At 40.1% G+C, this 19,164-nt stretch overlaps 1 protein-coding gene across 1 annotated transcript in view; it reads left to right on the forward strand.

Moving 5' to 3' along the window:
* The window catches only part of LOC136807385 (E3 SUMO-protein ligase RanBP2-like), a 34,676-nt gene that overhangs the window by 14,284 nt on the left and 1,228 nt on the right, over positions 1 to 19,164 (forward strand). Inside the window, exons 16-36 of the mRNA XM_067063964.1 lie at positions 905 to 994; positions 1,308 to 1,405; positions 1,712 to 1,878; positions 2,375 to 2,498; positions 2,847 to 2,903; positions 3,269 to 3,333; positions 4,134 to 4,194; positions 4,692 to 4,829; positions 6,133 to 6,775; positions 6,961 to 7,155; positions 7,727 to 7,840; positions 8,266 to 8,408; positions 8,696 to 8,951; positions 9,129 to 10,178; positions 10,427 to 10,581; positions 10,864 to 10,963; positions 11,404 to 11,547; positions 12,293 to 12,401; positions 12,829 to 13,406; positions 13,628 to 18,089; positions 18,457 to 19,118. Coding sequence (XP_066920065.1) covers positions 905 to 994; positions 1,308 to 1,405; positions 1,712 to 1,878; positions 2,375 to 2,498; positions 2,847 to 2,903; positions 3,269 to 3,333; positions 4,134 to 4,194; positions 4,692 to 4,829; positions 6,133 to 6,775; positions 6,961 to 7,155; positions 7,727 to 7,840; positions 8,266 to 8,408; positions 8,696 to 8,951; positions 9,129 to 10,178; positions 10,427 to 10,581; positions 10,864 to 10,963; positions 11,404 to 11,547; positions 12,293 to 12,401; positions 12,829 to 13,406; positions 13,628 to 18,089; positions 18,457 to 19,118 — 9,411 coding nt within the window. The remainder of the gene's footprint in view (positions 1 to 904; positions 995 to 1,307; positions 1,406 to 1,711; positions 1,879 to 2,374; positions 2,499 to 2,846; positions 2,904 to 3,268; positions 3,334 to 4,133; positions 4,195 to 4,691; positions 4,830 to 6,132; positions 6,776 to 6,960; positions 7,156 to 7,726; positions 7,841 to 8,265; positions 8,409 to 8,695; positions 8,952 to 9,128; positions 10,179 to 10,426; positions 10,582 to 10,863; positions 10,964 to 11,403; positions 11,548 to 12,292; positions 12,402 to 12,828; positions 13,407 to 13,627; positions 18,090 to 18,456; positions 19,119 to 19,164) is intronic.

Below are 19,164 nucleotides of genomic sequence, written 5' to 3' on the forward strand. Positions count from 1 at the left end.
CAGTGCGTTGCGCACGTTCGACTATTGAAAATTATCAGTGTAATTAAACTTCCATTAATTAATTAAGCTAATCTTGTAATGCGCGAGATCGCCGTGAATATCGGTGTTTTAAATACTTCTATTAACCAACCTAGTACCCAGTCACACTTAGCGCCAAACCCCTGGAAAATCAATCGTCTTGACGCAATCATAGATTCTTCTATTTGATCAGCTAAGAAATTTATTGTTTTCTAAACGTAAATATAATCAGTCAATAGTTTGATCAACGGTGACAGTTGATCAAAGCTTACTTCAGTTTGTGCAACTTTTTATGTCTAGCTTCTGATAATCTATCTTTGCTCAGCCCAAAGTGTGATTATAGTGGAATCACCAACCTTTCTCAAGCATAAAAAAGTAGATCCTTAAGATATACACCGCCTTGAGAAGGACGGATTTAATCTATTGTTTTCTCGCGGCGTATCTTTCGAAATCTGGCGATATATTATATTTTCAAGCAGGCATTTGTACGCAAACCACGTGGGACACGCGTTTTAGATAGGCAAGTGGCTTCTTCTCCCATCCAAGATTTTCAACTCTAGCCCTTGTGGGGCTTTTAACTCATACACCCACTTCATCTTTTCGAACTTCTCTGAATGTTAACACCGCCCCTTTCCTAGCTGAAAGGACAGGGTTTTAGTTCTAATTACAAAAAGTTTTCGGCCAACCGATTTTCGATCGTTTGTTTGGGGGCCGTCTATATAGTACGTACGCACTAAAATGTCGAAAATCGAGTACTCCCTACCCCCTGTACGCAAGCGTACGCAAATGACTGTACCCCCTGATAAGTACGTACTTTTTCATTCACCCCCCCCCCTAATTAGAGAGAGTTTACTGTAGAAAACAAACTCTTTTTTCTTTGTTACAGTTTCGGTAGCTGATAAAGCGCAAGATCTTCATTACATCACATGGATAGGTTTGAACTGGAATCAACTCAATGAACCTATGAGACCTGGAGGTACACAAAACACATTTACAATCTCCCATTCTTTTGTTTTTGTAATTTTGTGCTATAATTAACCAGTTGACTCGAGATTAAAAACTACAACAACTCTAGGGAAAAGTTCTCCGTTTTAACTCGAAACAAAATAGAACAAGAAATGCAACAAACCAATAGTCCCAAAATTGACCAGTACACCTGGTTCACTTCTTTTCGTAACAACGCTCTTTCCCCACCAGATAATTTTCGATATTCCCTCCCATGTTTATTACAATGAGAGTACGGAACTGCACCGTGAAAAAATCAAACGTTATACATTCTTTCTTTTTAGTGGGCGTCATCGTTGGGCGTTTGTTTGAAGGGATTGCCTTGGATGCAAAGAACATGAAGAATTGCCATCACACAGCAATGTGTTTGAGAGATGTCGAGGTAAAGAAATACATGGCAATATTATCCATATCAAATCATTGTTCGTCTACGGTGATAATTCACGACTGTTGGGCATTATAGTGATTCTTGAAAAATTTGAAAAAATAAAGCAATTTGCAACATGATGAGGACGATGAATTTACAGCTTTTTTCACTGCCGAAATTGGTGATTATAGACTACTTCACCATCCATAGTCTTTTATTTAAGTTTCTGTGATATAAGCCCCTAACCTTTATTACTAACTCTCATTCCTAAGTCCTTCTGTCTTCTGTCCATCAGTATCAGTTCTTCTGTTTCCCATTCAGGCATTTATTTACGGTATCATTCGAAGCAGTAAGAGCATCCATCTTGAATGTATCAAACACGAAGACGAACTCAAGCTATTACCAACGGTCATTTGCACTAGCCTGGTCACCAAAAGTCAACAAGATTGGTGGCAAGCTGCTTACAGTCTGTACACAGGAAAGATTGGGTATGTAATCACTATTTAACTTTAGTTGCACTTGTTATAGATAGATAGATAGAGTCAATATTTTACGTGGATAGCCCAGTAATCTAGGTCTTTTAGACAGTCTTTCGATTGTTTTCACGGGGTCCACGGCCAGCCGGCTCAGCTATCTATGAACTGAACGGAATATTGGAAAGAGCGGGGATTCGAACCGCGAATCCCTGGTTTGAGACGCTGACGCCTTTGACCACTTGGCCATCGCTTCATAAAAGAATTAAAGAATGCTCCCAATGATGTAAGAAGAATCTCTCGCAATGGAATAGCCATAATTGATCCAAGTAAAGATGAACTTTCCAATATGCTAATTGCGGGTTTTTGTTGAGAGCATCACAAAATCACTGATATAATTGAAAATTTTAGGAGACTCGAATCCTTGGTCAAATTATTGAAATCGTATTAAAATAATTGATTTGAACTTTATTTCGAATTTGAAGTAAAATAATGTTTCATTTTATTTCAGCACTTTGAGCCCTGCAAGATTGAAAGTTGTTTTACAGAAGGGATTAGAAACTCTGAGGTGTATCAAAGATCATGGGATTGACCCGCGCATCTTAATTTACATGGCTCAAGCATTCTGGGAAAAGGTAAAAATGTGAAAATCACTTTTTCTTATTTTTTTACCAGCTTTTCTCAAGACATACAGTGCCGTAGGAAGCATTTTCATATTGGGGGGGGGGCTGAAGTTTAGTGACATCGCGAGCGGAAAATTTTGAAAATTTGAGCTCTAGACTGCTGAAAAATACACTCAAAACATGCACATAAAGACAATTATGACAAATTAAAAAAGAAAAAGTTTGCATTTTGCAAAATAACCATTTTTGAACCCCTTGCCCCCCCCCCAGTTGCTACGGCACTGAAATATGAAGATCAGGTATTCATTTTAGTACAGTCTTGCCAAGGTAATTGTCAATGACTTTCTTGATTTGTCTCAGGCTGAACAATTACAGCGATTGAAAGAAAAGGAATATGATTATCAAGACCATTGGCAGGTTTGTTTCCGATCGTTTTTTCTATTTTTCTTATGTGGGGATGTTCAAGACCACACTTCGGGCAACTTTTTTTACCAAAATTTGATCCTGAAATGGACTCCCCATGAATTTCCCAAATTTCTCAAAAACCCTTCTAGGGAGTCCTTCTTCTATATTGATAATTTCGCGATGTTAGCAAGAACTCGTTGATGTGAAAAAAGTGCCCTGTCCCGCCCCCTATTTTTGAGTAACAAGATATTCCATTGAGATCTTAAAGTCTTTATAATGAGAAGTAAGTAATCCTTGCGAACCAACCTTCCAATGTATGCCAAAATTTCAACTTCTACGAGAAATCATGTGATATTCTTGACGTGATTTTATCATAGAGTTTACAAGATCGCGCAGTATTTTACATGAAGGAAGCCATCCGAATTCTAGACATCTTTAAAAGGTAATTATAACTTTTCGTTCCATTATCTAAGTATTTTATGATGTGGATGCCACTTATCGAAATCTGCTAGAGAGTTCCACCTTCAAAGTTTCTAGATAAAGTTCTTAAAAGCTACTGGATGATGCTAACAACAATTACGATAGCCTTTTCTCTGCATCGTAAAATTGTCACGTTCTGGATTAACAATTTATAAAATTTTGAATTCGACACAAACAAACGAACGAAAATCGGTTGGCCGACAGAGACGCTTGAGGACAAAGTGATAAAATCCTCTTGTTTTTACAAAAAATGCGTTCTATAAGAACGCGCTCGGATGCAAGGGACATGTTCATCGTCACAGATGAACCACCACCACCATCAGTCTTCAAATACACCAATCAACCTTTAACGCTTTTGAGGAGACTGGTAACGAAAATACACGGGAAATTTTTCCTGATGACGTTATCGAAAACACAGTGTAAAAGCGCTCTTTTAAAATGTAAGATACCCTTACATTGAAGTGATGAAATAACGTTAATATAGTTAAGTTTTATTCGGATGCTAAAAAATAGTTTGCACTCTACCGCAGAGACACAGTAAAATGCCTCTAGATTTTTGGTGGGAATTTGCTTGATTTGATTGTATCCTAAAAAATGTCGTGCGACGAGAACGAAGGTTCCTCGTAAATTCTTTACCAGTTCCCTAAAAAGCCGACCGTGCAGCAAAGGGTTGATGGGTGTATTGATGACGCAGCCAAACCAGCAAATACAAATAAGTACACCGTTTTAATTATTTTTCAAATATCGCTTATTTTTCTTCAGGAACAAGACGATTCCAATATGCGAGAACCCTTTGATACCTCCTTTATCTGATCCGCTCTTGGTGAGTCAACGTTTCATTATTTTTCTGCACACTTTTTCTAAGGAATGACCTACACAACTGAATTTCTGCCTTGTCTCCGCTTAGTTACAAGGGACATTCGAAAATCGACGGAACTTCGGTAGTTCAAAATCAGCTTGGAATTAAATCAGTGTATCGAAATCAACACAAGGCATTGTATTAACTTAAGACTCTCTGTCGACTTTCACGACCCTCTAAAGTAAAGCTAAGGAGCGAGAGAAAGTTAAGACTAGCAGACCAGCGTACGGAATTCAGAAAAGGCGTATGGTCAGATTTACAATTTTACAATATTTTGCTCCTAATAGAGTGAAGAATTGACAAAAAACTGACTCTCGAATTTTTTGTAGTTTTCGAGTAAATCGATTTTCAGTTGATAGGCAGTAATTGATAGAACTTATCGAGGGTCTTTACAAGCGAGAATTAGTCGATTTGACGATTGACCTTTAAATTGAATTCGCGAACACTAAATTTTCTTTTAGACTGACGAAGTAACGAACCTGTTGAATAAGAACTACATCAAACTCGGTGACGCTGCAATGACTGATGGGAAATACCAGGATGCATTGCAGTATTATGAAGAAGTCAAAACGTTACCTGCTCTGTACAATCAAGCTCAGGTACCTCGATAAATTTTCTCCCTTTCATATCTTCGTTGAACAGCAATTATATTTTATATATCTAAGGAACGATGGCCACGTGGTCAAAGACGTCAGCATTGCAAACCAAGGGTTGACGGCTCGAATTCCCGCTTTTTTGAATGTTCCGTTCAGTTCATAAATAGCTGAGCCGGTTCTAAAAGTCCTAGTCCTAGACAATAGTCCTACTATCCACATAAAATATTCTCAAAAAACGAATAAAATTAGAATTTAGAAGTAAAATACGACTTTGAATCTTATACAAACAATTAAAATTAAGTCGCTTCTCTCAATAAATTTTAATCATTTTGATATTTTGAATATTTCCTTCGAAAGAGACACGCCTTTCGGAAAACATTTAGCTATTGATAACTTGCACATAGTGCAGTCTAAATGTGCCAAAAGTCATTAACATTGTGCACAAAGGCGTACAAGCATGAGACTTTGCACAATTGTAGTTTAGGGGTCAAAAATGGATTTAAATGTTTTTGTATTTTACAGACCAGAACAGGTTCCCAGGCTAAAATGAATTTTTTTTCTCCAAAGTCTGTCATATTACATACCGTTGGAAAGCATTTTTCATGCTCGTTTAGAAAAACATTACAACCCATATGTGAAAATGAAGCCAAAAAAAGTTATTGCGAAAGGCTTTTTGAAAAATGCAGAAAAATGACGTAATTGCTGACGTCAGCAAAAACTCCAGGACCACCCAAAGACGTTTATTTTTGTGAAATTCAATAATGCACCTCTCGGATACTAGATACGATCAATTAGATCAGATGCAAACTTATTTTACAATAACTTTTCGAGTATGGTTATGGTGGGAAATTTTGACATAGAAGTGCTTATCATGGGCATGCCCGATACAACCCATCTAGCCTAAGGCTTTCGAAGGGTCATAAAAACACGATATTCAATGTCAAGTAAGTCTAACTCTCAACCAAAGCTATCCATTCAGACATTGAAAGGTCCTCTATTTAATTTGATAGAAGTAAACTTTTCTGGGTGGTACTTGAATTTTTGCTGACGTCAGCAATTACGTCATTTTTCTGCATTTTTTAAAAAGCCTTCCTCAATAACTTTTTTTGGCTTCATTTTCAGATATGGGTTGTAATGTTTTTCTAAACGAGCATGAAAAATGCTTTCCAACGGTATGTAACATGACATTGGGTCTGAGATTTAAATTCATTTTTGACCCCTAAACTACAATTGTGAAAAGTCTCATGCTTGTACGCCTTTGTGCACAATTTTTACACAATTAGACCGTACTAACATTTTTGTTTAGATTTACATCAAAATGGCATCAGACACTGACCCTCAAACTGTAGAAGGAGAAAAAGACCATCTCTACTACATGACCAAAGCCAAAGAAAAGTTACAAATCTGTCTACTCAATGCTGAACACACCCCTGAGTTTAAACAAACCATCTTTGAGCAGATGCAAGAACTAGCCTCCAGAACTCCGTCAAAACCTGCCAAACCAATGCCTAAACCGTTAGCTCAAAAATCGCTCAGTTTCCAGGCTAACTCAGAGGACACAGAAATCTCTGAACCACAAAGCATCAAAGACGAAGAAACAGTCTTGGAAAACAACGACATGTCTTCCATGCTAGAAAAGTCAATCCTTCAGGAACAGCTTGATGCTAAAGAAAACGAAAATCGTAGTCTGAAACAAGCCTTAGCAATGTATGAAGCTCAGATTGAGATGCAAAGGCAACGCCCACCTTTGGCGCAACCGTTTATGGCACCGCCCCACCACCCTGCTTACAGACAACAACAACAACAGTTTATGCAACAGTACATGAATGCACAACAGCAACACGCCATGGGACATCAGATGCATCCGCAGATGAACCAGATGATGTCGCCTCACTATCAACAACAAATGTACGGATCACCAGCAATGATGGGGCCACAACAACACCCTGGTTAGTGTTTTTCAATCGAACAAGGCCGGTATCACTTTTGACCTCACTGTCTGTGTTTTATGTCAATCTCAACTAACCCTGACCAAATCACTTCGAAACCCTTTAAGCCATTACCAACATAATTAAAAACTTTAAAAAGTTTTATAAAAACTTATTTTTTGGGCGATTCTTTCTCTTGCTAATAGGTCCTCAGCAAACACCACAACAAGCCGATCCACAAATGCCACCGAATTCAACGCAAGAAGCAGCCCCACAACCTCCACCACTCTCTCACCCAACTACCACTCAACCACCACCACCACAATACTCAGCCACCCAAACAACCGCTACACAGCCAGCGGCGCACCCGCCTATGACTCAGACTCAACAACCAGCTAATGGTAAGTGCTACATTTAAATCTAGTGCTCCAAATTGGCTGCAATAAAAACGACCAGCCCCATTTCATCAGCAAAGGAGAAAGAAAAACCCGTGAAATTGCTGATAGGTTGCATAATAAAATTTCAACAAATATTAAGTTTTGAAAGCTTTAAAACTCAGTATTCTAACTTTACCGTCTATTGAAATTTCCAATAAGCATTTCCGTCCCAAAACAAACTTTCTAGGGAGAAATTTCCTAAAAATAAAGTCTAACTTAAGACATTCCGTCAAGGCTAAGCGAAGCCTCTTGTAACACTAACGGCAACGTTTCAGTTATATCATCATACAAACTTTAAAGTTATCTTCGCTAGTCCTTATCACTGAACTTTATATAGACCTTGGCGGCAATTTCTCAACCCCGGCCAATACTCATGATGAGGTAGCTAGCGTTATTTGACGTTCATTTTTAACACTGCAATGACTTCTTTGCGGGAATCACTTTCAAAAGCATCTCCGATCGAAGAAAGCAGATGATAGTTTATTCCAGAGTTTATAAAGGCTGGTGGTCCTAATTTCTCAATTCCTCACAACAGCCATGCCACAACACATGAGACAATCTTCGAACACCATGCAAACACCGCCCAACGGAAGCGTGATACCGGGCGTTCAACCGCCCCAACACCCAATGCAACAATGGCCACGCCCTGGTATGACCTTAACTATTCAAAATTCAAAATTTGTCATATTCCTTTGTAACTTTCTGTGCTATTTCATAAGGCAGAGGACGTGTTTTAAAATAATCGAATACAACAGTTCTGTCCGTAGTTTTTCCTCTAAAGGCTTTAGAAGACTTGAATATCATCAGAAAAGATCATCTTTTCAGTATTCGACGGAGAAAAATGCTCAAACCTTTGTCTTTTCTTAATTTTCTGAACTTTGCAACGCTCCGGCTAAAACATAGTCAAACATGCCAGACGACTAATTCAGTAATAGTAGAAAATAAGCACAAAATAATGGAATGGATGAATATGATATTATCATATAACACCGATATCACTGTATAAGACGGACTATAAGCGACTTCATTGTAGCTAAACATTGTATCTCATTATGTGTCCATTATATTTCATAGGAATGTATGGCTCGAACCCGATGACACCTACAGTAATGACAGGTGGTATGGAGACACCTTCTGATCTCTGGTGGGATTCCTTCTCTCCGCAACCCTCCTTCGAACGAGGATATTTTGCTGGTCTTGCACAACACGTCGAACAGGTGGGTGATCTTTGCATTCTTTTTTTTTTTGGTTGGTTTCCACTACATCACTGAAAAGTTTTAGCACCCTTTGTCTACGTTCCCTGCGAATTAATTTTGCTGTATAGTATAGTATGCTGGCACAATAATCGTTTCTACGCAGAAACACGATTCAATTTTGAATTATAAGCCTGAATCGCACACCCCATGTCTCGAGCTTCTCATTAGACCATGAGAACTCGTCCGTTTTTGGACCTTATAACCTAAAGATTATAAGGCTAAAAGAAACACTCTCCATTGCATTTCAGGTTCGTGAAGAAAGTGGAGAAGGAGAAGCACCAACATTACGTGACCCGTCAACTGGTGATATTATTGTTCCGCCCCAAGATGAACAACAACAAACGGGCGCTACGCCCACAACGCCCAAAGCACAAGATGGCGGATTGGAGGCGGAAGAGGAACGAGTGATAGTTGTAACGCCCAAATCACCTGGCATTGAACCCGATGATATTTACGTCAAGCCTATCGTTAAACTTGAATCAAAGATCGATGAAATAACAACAGGTATACCACCTTTCACTTTTCCTTTGCTATTAGAAAATCATACAATTGATATGTAAAGGGATAATCAGATGGCTTTTCAATGTTTCTATGTTCTAACCAAATCTGCTTGGTCGAGATATTAAAGTTCAAGACGTTTTACTAAACCCTTGTTTGGTTCTCTTTTCAATGAAATTTCAGGCGAAGAAGGTGAAGCCCAGAAGTTTGTTCACCGCGCAAAATTGTATCGCTTTGACGAAGACCTATCTCAATGGAAAGAACGTGGTCTTGGCGATGTTAAACTCCTGTTCAACGACAAAACAAAGAAAGCTCGCATCACTATGCGTAGAGATCAGGTGTTCAGGGTGTGCTGTAATCATATGATCACGCCTGATATGAAGCTCGTCAAGAAGGCGGACGCCCAAAATGCTTGGTCATGGTTTACACCCTTAGACGCCACTGAGGAAGAACCACGCCCTGAGAAATTCACAATCAAGTTCAAAACGCAAGAGATTGCGGATAAATTCAAGGAAGCCTTCGAGCAATGTCAGCAGTTGTTGTCTAGCGAACCTTCACCTATAAAACCAAAAGATGAAAAATCTGTCAGCCAGGCTCCTTCGTTTGGAATTTCTTCATCTCAACCTTCCAGTAAAGGTACTGTACCCTTGAGCCATCCACCAGCTCAAACAGTCCCACCACCACAGCCTTCATTTGGTGGATCTCAACCAACGTTTGACACTGCTCCAGTCTCGTTTGGAACTCCACAAAACAGTGCTCCAACACCATTCGGCAACGTCAAACCTCAAGGATCACCAGGTCAAAACAACACTCCACCACAACCGTTGATGAGTCTCAAACCTCAAGGATCGTTCACTCCTACCTTCACCACCAAAGCAACAGAAGAACCTGAAAAAGTGGAAGAAGCAAAACCAAACCCGTTTGCAAACTTCTCTTTCGATATGTCAAAACCAAGTAGCGTCACTGCGGCTCCACAGCCCACAACAACCACAAGTTCACCTTTTGCTGGTTTCAGCTTCAAAGCTCAAACGCCTCCTCCACCCGCAGTCCCCGCCACGACCGTCTTATCAACGCCCTCGCCGATCGCCCAACAACCTATCACAAGCGTTCCTAATGAATTTCCAATGATGACCTCATTGCTACAACAGCAAAAGCAATCACCACCTATTGCGCCGCTTGTGAATAAATCGCCACAGCAACAAAATGTGTCACCTTCAAAAACTGTCATTCCAGGTAATTATGATGTTGATTGGCTCTAATTATCTACAGTTAATTCTCTTAAATTTAAACCTTTATTTAATCTTCCTGTAATTCGATTCGAAGCTAGAAAGCCTCCGCTAAAGTCGTTTAAATTGCTCTCGATCTGTCTCGATTATTCTAGTGTTCTTACCTTTTCCCGCGTTATTGTTAATTTCGCTGGGCAAATGTTATAAATTTATTGAATTGAATTTTGAATTATGTTTTTAATTTTCTTCGTCAAGGCATGGAGAAGCTACCGGTGTTCGAAAAAGGGATTGTCGATACAGCTGTTGATCCAGCCTCGTTTTGGTCCAATGCCACCGCTGGTGTTACTTTCTTCTCCGGAAACAAACAAGGTCTAGACACTATTGGTCATACAGCAGACGAACCTAGAGAGGTACGTAGCATTATACTTTGCTTTAATGGAATTTTTATACTAACTATCACAATGGTAGTTGGAAAAAGTACAAATTCATGAAATATTGATGTGTGTATGTAACACTGATCTTTAGTCTTAAGCTTTTGAAAAGGTAAAACAAAACCCACGTTCTTATACATAGACCTACAAAACATTGGAAAAGATTTTAGATCTAGTAACAAGTAATCTAGCTTCATTTAGACAGCCAATTGACAATACAAGACTCGTTCATTTTTCTCTTGAATACTTTTTCATATAAAGGTTGACGAGGACGAGTTCTTCAAAACGAACAACGAATTGGAGGAAGGGGAATATGATGAAGATGAAGAAATTGAAGAAGACGAAGAGGGTGATTACGATGGTGAGTGTCTGTCTGTCTGTCTGCCTGTGGCAGTTTTTAATATAGGCTTGGATAGTGGTAGTATTCGAGCATATTTCCATCAATGATCTTTACTATTGATTTGTTGTATATATTTTTTCTTTGGATTGATTTGCTAGTGTTGGGTTAAGTTGTTAAACTTTTTCTTTTGGAAAGGTAGTTTTTGGCCTTCATCAACAGCTCTGTATTGCTTTCTTTATGTCTGTCTGTCTATCTGCCTGTTTGTCTGTCTGTCTGAATCTAATATTTCTCATTTACAAATTCGGGTTTTTTTAAGATGAATTTTTTTACATGAAGATGACTACGGGAGAACGGTAAATATTACGGCGATGACGTTTAATTTTTTTATTTCCTTAGGGTATTAATACGGCGAGAATGTCGAATACTACTTAGATCCATCTAATTCTTTACCATTTCCATAGGTAATTACTACGGAGAGAACGGTGAATATTATGGCGATGACATGGGAGATTATGACTACGATCCAAACGACGATTTCGGTTACGACGAGGACGACGAAGATGATGATGAAGACACGGAAGGATATGAAGATTTCGATCAAAAAGGTAAGTTCTAGTTTAGACGATTCACTTTCAGCCCTACCTACAGTATTCCAATTGTGAATTAAAGTGGGAAGAAAGTTGGCTGTCTAAAGTCAATGCCCTATTTCGACGTCAATGCAAAGTCTTCTTTCAATCTTTTCCAAGCGAAGATTCTTAACACCCACTTTGCGCCAATTTTTCGCCTACTCAAACAATTAGAATAGGCAAGGCAGAAAGTCGACTAGGTCTAAACTAGAGCTAAGTTCTCTTCTCAAGTGTTTTAAAAACTAAATTTGGTTACATGTGCCATTATTCGATCTTCATTTTCTTATTCGATCTTCATTTTCTTATTCGTTCTTCGAGGGCCCTCGAGACTTAGACGAATCATAGAAATATTCGACTTTTAGAGGGCATTTCACACCACTTTCTAGCTGAATGCACTAATGTTTTAGTTCGAATCACAAAAAGAATCTAAATTGAAGAGGTTTCAAATTTGAGAGAGTTGGTGGTAGTTTTGTTGTTAACGTATGACCATTCAGCTGCTAGGTATCTCAGTCTTCAAGAGTGTTTGTCTCGCGTACAATGACCAATGGTTTAAAACTATATAAGCTATTGGACAAGTCGCAAAAGATTTCATAGACATATCTTTAAACTCTTTAAACTTGTTTTTCTTCTTGTTGAATCCATCTGACTGATAACAAAAGTATATACTCTGAGAATGGCTCGTGACGAAATATGAAATATGATTTTTTGCTCTTTGTACTTTCAGGTTTATATCCTGGTTCACGACCTAGCAGCGGCCGTCGTACTCCTGAAGAAGCAGAATTGAGTTTCAAATCATCGTCGGACGCTCCCACGGGAAATCAAGTTGAAGACAGGTAATATTATTTTTCAGTTTTTACATTCATTGGTTACCCAATTCACAATGCCGAATTCACCACGAGATGCCAGAGCTCCACTTATGGGCGGATTAGCACATTGAAATAAATAAAATCTTGCACTGATGGCATTTTTGAAATGTATTTAATGAACTTTTGGATAATAGTATATAATAGACTCTGTTGAGGAGCAAGCTCTGCTTCTCCGTTCACCACAAGCGATAATGCGAAGCTCAACACTTAGTGTTTTGAGCACTCTGGTGACAACAGCAGTCTATGCTCGCTTACCCGAGCCGTACTGACAAGCCCTGGGAAGGATGAAACACGTGTCTGCGGATAGATGTAATAGTATAATAGATAAGTCATATCTTTCCGCACTGACGAACCCCAAACATTCCTTTACCCCTCTCTACTTTCTTTTTCTCAGATTCAACATCCAGCGACGTGAACCACAAGGAGTCATTGAGGAAATAATCGATGATGAAATCAGTATGACATATGAACGTATTCCAGCATTCAATCAGCAAATGAAAGCAGCTCGTTTCAAGCTTCCCACTACGTTTTATTTATACGAAGCTGATGATCTACCAAGACTACCTTTCCAACGAAAATCTAGCCCTTCAGATAAAACGCCAGTAACACCAAAGATCGAAAGCAAACTAGAGGAGTCGACTGATTCTAAACCCAATTTTGGAATCACCTTTGGATCGGGCTCAAAAACGGGTTTCGGATCTGGATTTTCGGGTTCATCATTTGCATCGTTAGCCTCAAACACAGAAAGTGGATTTTCCGGTACAGGTGGCGCATTTAGTGGTGCAGGTGCTCAATTGTTTGGAGCTTCGCAAGATGACGAAAATGCCGGCGCCGATGATTACGATCCTCATTACGAGGCTATCGTTCAAGTCAAGAAACTGGATAATATACAGACCGGAGAAGAAGATGACGAAGTGCTCTTCAAACATCGTGCGAAATTGTATCGTTTCGATAAACAGTGGAAAGAAAGAGGTAAATTTCGGTAATTTTTGAAATTTAGGCTCTCTCAGCAATAACAACATAGCTTCTTCTCTCCTCTCCTCTCTCAACCGTTAATTGATATTAAAACTGAACCCGAATCTTTAAATTACATAAGCAATCTTCTACTAATAGCTGCAATAGGCATATTACAGTAGTTAATGTTTTTCTACTGTCCTCAAATTTACAAATCTTCTCATTTTTCATTCAATTAGGTGTTGGTGACATCAAACTGACAAAGAACACAAAGACAGGATACTGTAGAGTCCTCATGCGACGTGATCAAATCCACAAATTGTGTGCCAACCATGCAATCATGCCCAACATGGAGCTAAAACCGTTGAACACGTCAGACGTCTCTTGGATTTGGTTTACGCCTTCGGATTATTCGGAGGGCGTTCCGCCAGAACCTGTTCAATTCTGCGTCAAGTTTAAAAACAAAGACATTGCTGAGGAGTTCAAGAAACAGTTTGTTGCTTGTCAAGGTTTTATGGAGACTAAACTAGCCGCTGATGAACTTCAAGCTCAAGAAACTGGATCAGAGGCTAAAGAAGCGGACCAAATCACACAGACGATGTCTAAAGTATCGATTGAAGCACCCAAGGAGAAGGCAAAAGAACAACTTAAGCAACAAGAAGAGTCTTCAGCCGTCGCACCAAAAGAAAGGGATCAAATAGATAGTAAACCACCAAACCCATTCGCCTCGTTCAGTTTTGGTGCATCCAAATCAACCGCCCCTGCTGCCTCCTCATCACCCTTTGGTAATTTCACTTTCGGTGGTGGAAATCAAACAGTTCAATCGGCTTTGGATAATGAGGGAAGTGCACCTAGCCCGTTCTCCTCTCTTTCACTTGGTAGCTCTGAAGCCAACAAACCTGCTGTCGAAACAACATCAGATGTAGACAAGCAGAAGAACTCCGAAGAGCCGAAATCACCAGGCTATTTCAACAATGAGGAAGATGACGATATCCACGTTGAAGCGATCGTGCAAGTTTCTAAGCTAGATAGCGTAGTTACTGGTGAAGAAAACGAAACAACTATGTTTGAAAACCGATCAAAGTTGTATCGATTCGATTCTGAGAACAAACAATGGAAGGAGAGAGGACTCGGTGTTCTCAAATTAACAAGAACGAAAGGACAGAATAGTTGTCGTGTGTTGATGAGAAGAGATCAGGTTCACAAGCTATGCGCAAACCATGCGGTGGTTTCCACCATGGAAGTCAAACCGCTAAGTGAAAAATCAGACAAACAGTGGACCTGGTTCACACAAGCTGATTTCAGTGAAGAAGAACAAAAACCCGAATATTTTTGCGCCAAATTCAAAACATCGGAAATCGCGAAAGAATTCAAAGAGAAATTTGATGAATGTATTCAAATCGTTGGTGGTAAAAGTGCAACTGTTTCAACACCAGTTCAAAAAGCGAAGCCACAAACCTCTCCATCACCACAAGTCAAACCGACAACTCCTAATGCTACAAAAGCGACTCCTGAAGTCTCCAAATCGCCCTCCTTCTCTTTCCAAACAAATGGTCCATCAAACGCGTTCTCAAACATGAACGGCTTCTCTTTTACATCACCAAATGGTAACCAAGCAACCAGCGCGCCTGCACCAGCGTTCTCATTAGGACACAAAGCTACCGAAGAAGCTAAACCAACAGCTCCTACATCGAATATTTTTTCAAAATTCGCAGCCAAAAAAGGAGCTTGGGAGTGTGAAACATGTCTTGTAGAAAACAAAGAAGAAGTACCACAGTGTCTTTCTTGTGAAACCGCCAATCCGAACGCCCCTAAGACAGATACAAAGCCTGTCTCTACTACGGGAGGCTTCTCTTTCGGCGCCCAGCCTTCTTCAACAACGGCCTCCTCAGGATTTTCCTTCGGTAACTCAGGAAGCAATCAGCAACAAAGTTCCGGTTTTTCATTTGGAGGCACCAACACAACAACCAACCAACAAACTGCTGGATTTCCGTTCGGTAACACTTCAACCAGCAGTCAACCTGCGAGTGGATTTTCTTTCGGATCTAAGACGAACGATTCTCAAAGCTCTGGTTTCTCTTTTGGTGGAGCATCTAAAGCTGATCCTGAACAATCATCTGGATTTTCTTTCGGTAAAGTATCCTCAACAACTGAAAATACAGAACAGAAACCAACGTTCAGTTTCGCCAAGACATCAGACAACCCTTTTTCACAATTCACTCCAGGAGAAGGTTCTTGGGAATGTGATGCTTGTCTCATTGAAAACACTAAAGAGGTGACAGAATGCGAATCATGTGAAACTCCCAAACCGACTACAACACCAAAGGAAACCCCAAAACCAAAACTATTTCCAACGCAACAACCTCCTGCCCAACCGACGTTCAGTTTTGCCAAAGGAGGAGATAACGTTTTTGGAAAACTTGCTCCAGCTGCTGGATCCTGGGAATGTGATACTTGTATGGTCTCCAATAATGAAGAAGCTATGGTTTGTGAATCCTGTGAAACACCTAACCCTAATGCTCCAAAGGGTGCTACTGCAAGTTCTTCAAGCTCGATGACAAGCGCTGGCGGTACCTTCAAATTTCCTTCTTCCGATTCTGGTTTTGCAAGCGCTTTCTCATTTGGAGGAAAACCTGCAGATTCCAGCCAATCAAGTGGTTTTAAGTTTGGGGAAAAACCTGCAGATTCTGCCCAATCGAGTGGTTTTAAGTTTGGAGGAAAACCCGCAGATTCTACCCAATCAAGTGGTTTTAAGTTTGGAGAAAAACCTGCAGATTCTGCCCAATCGAGTGGTTTTAAGTTTGGAGAAAAACCTGCAGATTCCAATCAATCAAGTGGTTTTAAGTTTGGAGAAAAACCTGTAGAATCTAACCAATCAAGTGATTTTAAGTTTGGAGGAAAACCCGCAGATGCCACTCAATCAAGTGGTTTCTCATTCGGAGGAAAACCTGTAGATTCCAGTCAATCAAGTGGTTTTAAGTTTGGAGAAAAACCCGGAGATTCCAATCAATCAAGTGGCTTCTCTTTTGGAGGAAAAGCCGTAGAATCTAGCCAATCAAGTGGTTTCTCGTTTGGGGGAAAACCCGCAGATTCCAACCAATCAAGTGGCTTTTCTTTTGGAGGAAAACCCGCAGATTCCAATCAATCAAGTGATTTTTCATTCGGAACACCAACATCATCTGGCGAAGCTTTGAATGGAACACCAAACCCTGGATTTACTTTTGGTCAACAACCAACATCCACTGGATTTAAGTTCGGTCAAAACACAACTGATGACCCCGTTCAACAAGATCAAGTCTCGTCATCAACCACTCCTAACAAAAACGATAATTTCAAATCGAGTTTGAAAGTAGACGTTCGTCCGAAAACCACACCTCCTGCTGAGGATAAATTCAAAGCAGATCCGGACACCTGGGAGTGTGTATGTTTGATAAAAAACGCCGGACACCGAGACAAATGTCGAGAATGCGGACATCCGCGTCAAAAAACACCGGTCGTTAAATTGAACCCCGAAGAATTCTCTCAACCCATTAATTTCAATGCAGCTGCGGCTTCTAGAGGAACGGAAAACAAACTTTTCCCCTTTTCAGTTGCTGTACCATCCAATACACAATCTCCTTCAACTTTCAGCTGGGGACAAACGGCCACACCTAAAGCACAAACAACACCCAAAAAAGATGTCTTCCAAGCTCCAACTGGTTTCCCGTCTACCTTCACAGCTCAAACACCAAAAAATGACGGATTTGCTGTCCCAAAAGGTCTACCAACTCCAACTACAGACACAAAGAAATCTAATTCATGGATACCCACTGGTCTGAATACTGGAAATCTCTTCTCTTTCGGCGCAAACCCAAAACCATCTTTATCGAATGCCAGTAGTGTTGACGATCTTTCAACCCAAGACACATTCTCAGGCGTAACCTCTGCTTTCGCTAACGCTGAATTCTCTTTTACTTTTGAACAAACAAAAACCGCTAAAACACCATCACCGACAAAATCCAAATGGAAAGTCCCAACTCCCCCTACTTCTTCAGAGTACGACCCAGAAGGAGAGGCTAACGTCGAGTTCTCCCCCTTCGTGTCTCTATCGCAACTGAAAACACAAAGCACGGGGGAAGAGAACGAATCATGTTTATTCGCTAACCGATGTAAACTGTTCCGCTACGACGCGAATCAATGGAAAGAGCGCGGTGTGGGAGAGCTGAAAATCTTATTGAACAAGAAGACTGGTAACCACCGTTTGATCATGAGGCGTGACCAGATTCATAAATTATGCGCTAATCATAATATTAGGCCTGGAACCGACTTGAATCCAATGAAAGGGTCCAATAAAGCTTATATATGGCAATCACTCGGCGATATTTCTGATGACGAACCAAAAGATATGATGTTCGCCGCTCGTTTCAAGGATGAAGAAATTGCGAGTCAATTCGCTCAGGTCTTCAAGAAAGCAGCGGACGCACAGGAAAGTGTAGCGGCCGCAAGTGAGTCGAGCGTGATCGTGGTTTCCGACGGAGAAGATGAGGATAGTAACCCGGCTTTACGGGAGCACGTGGATGACGACGAACTTACGTTAACGTACGAAGCTAAACCAACGCATGATTTACGTGAGAAAGCACGCATGCTTTTGTTGCCAATATCATTCTACAACCAGCCCACCGTTCAACTACGACAACGTCCAACTAAGACAGAAGCTTTGAGGTAAGCTTTTATTAACTATTTCAACATTTTTTGCCAGTGTTATCCGTCAATGGTTGGACAAAACTTATACTCTGTGTTGTAACTGATTTTTATTGGCGACCTGTCGCCTCTAAAACGTAAAATCTTTATGCTTCAATTCAAGATATGCGCCACTGGAGAGTCTTCTGAGAACTTTTAAAATTTCCCACCCAATACGTCACTTAAACAATAGAAAAAGTGACGTATTGGGTGGAACAAAAACAGAAAAGTTGCATAATTTTGTGAAGTCATTGCAGTGGTGCATATCATGAATAGAAGGTGATTGAAAAATTGTCATGATATTTTCAAACTGATCAATTACTGATTTGCTTGCTTTTTTTGTTCACAGCTCATCGATGGTCGACTCCGGCACCATGACCGAGCGACCGCGCGATATCATTCTGACGTATACGAAAGAGGCTTCATCACTTGATCAAAACAAGGCTCAAGATCTCTTGTTGCCTAAGTCATTCTTCAACCGCCAAGGCGAAAAAACTGAAGTGAATCAACCCATATCGCTGTCTGACGAGGAAAGTGACCAAAGTTCCGGTAACCGAAGAGCAGATGTAGCACCAAGAACCGATGAACTTTTCAAACCAATCCGACAATTCGATGCCGCAGAGTTCAAGACAACGTTATTCGAAGAAAAAGTTGAGATTTTCAAATTCATGACTTTGTCTCGAGAGTGGGTTGCAGAAACAGCAAATGATGTGAATGCTTTGATCTTGACAACCAACGAGAATCACTCAATTTTACTGTTATCTCGAGAGGATAACGTTTGTTACGAAAAGAAAATCACCAAGAAGATGTCAGCCGAATTTCGTCAAGGAGAACCGACCATGGTTGAAGTTCATATCCCTGGTCAATTCACCACAGATAAATATGCCTTCAAATACCAATCTATGGTCATTGCGGAGAATTTCAAAGAAGTGTTCACATCAAATCAAGCGGAAGAAGAAACCAGCAAGATTTCGCCTGACGTGCCTCAATCAATCTTTGGTGGTGGCTTAGGTAATACTGTCAATTTCTTTTAAATTGCGAAGGCTCCCTTAAAAAC

Source organism: Clytia hemisphaerica, unplaced genomic scaffold (assembly GCF_902728285.1).
Source record: "Clytia hemisphaerica strain Z4C2 unplaced genomic scaffold, Clytia hemisphaerica genome assembly, whole genome shotgun sequence".
Classification (NCBI taxonomy): domain Eukaryota; kingdom Metazoa; phylum Cnidaria; class Hydrozoa; order Leptothecata; family Clytiidae; genus Clytia; species Clytia hemisphaerica.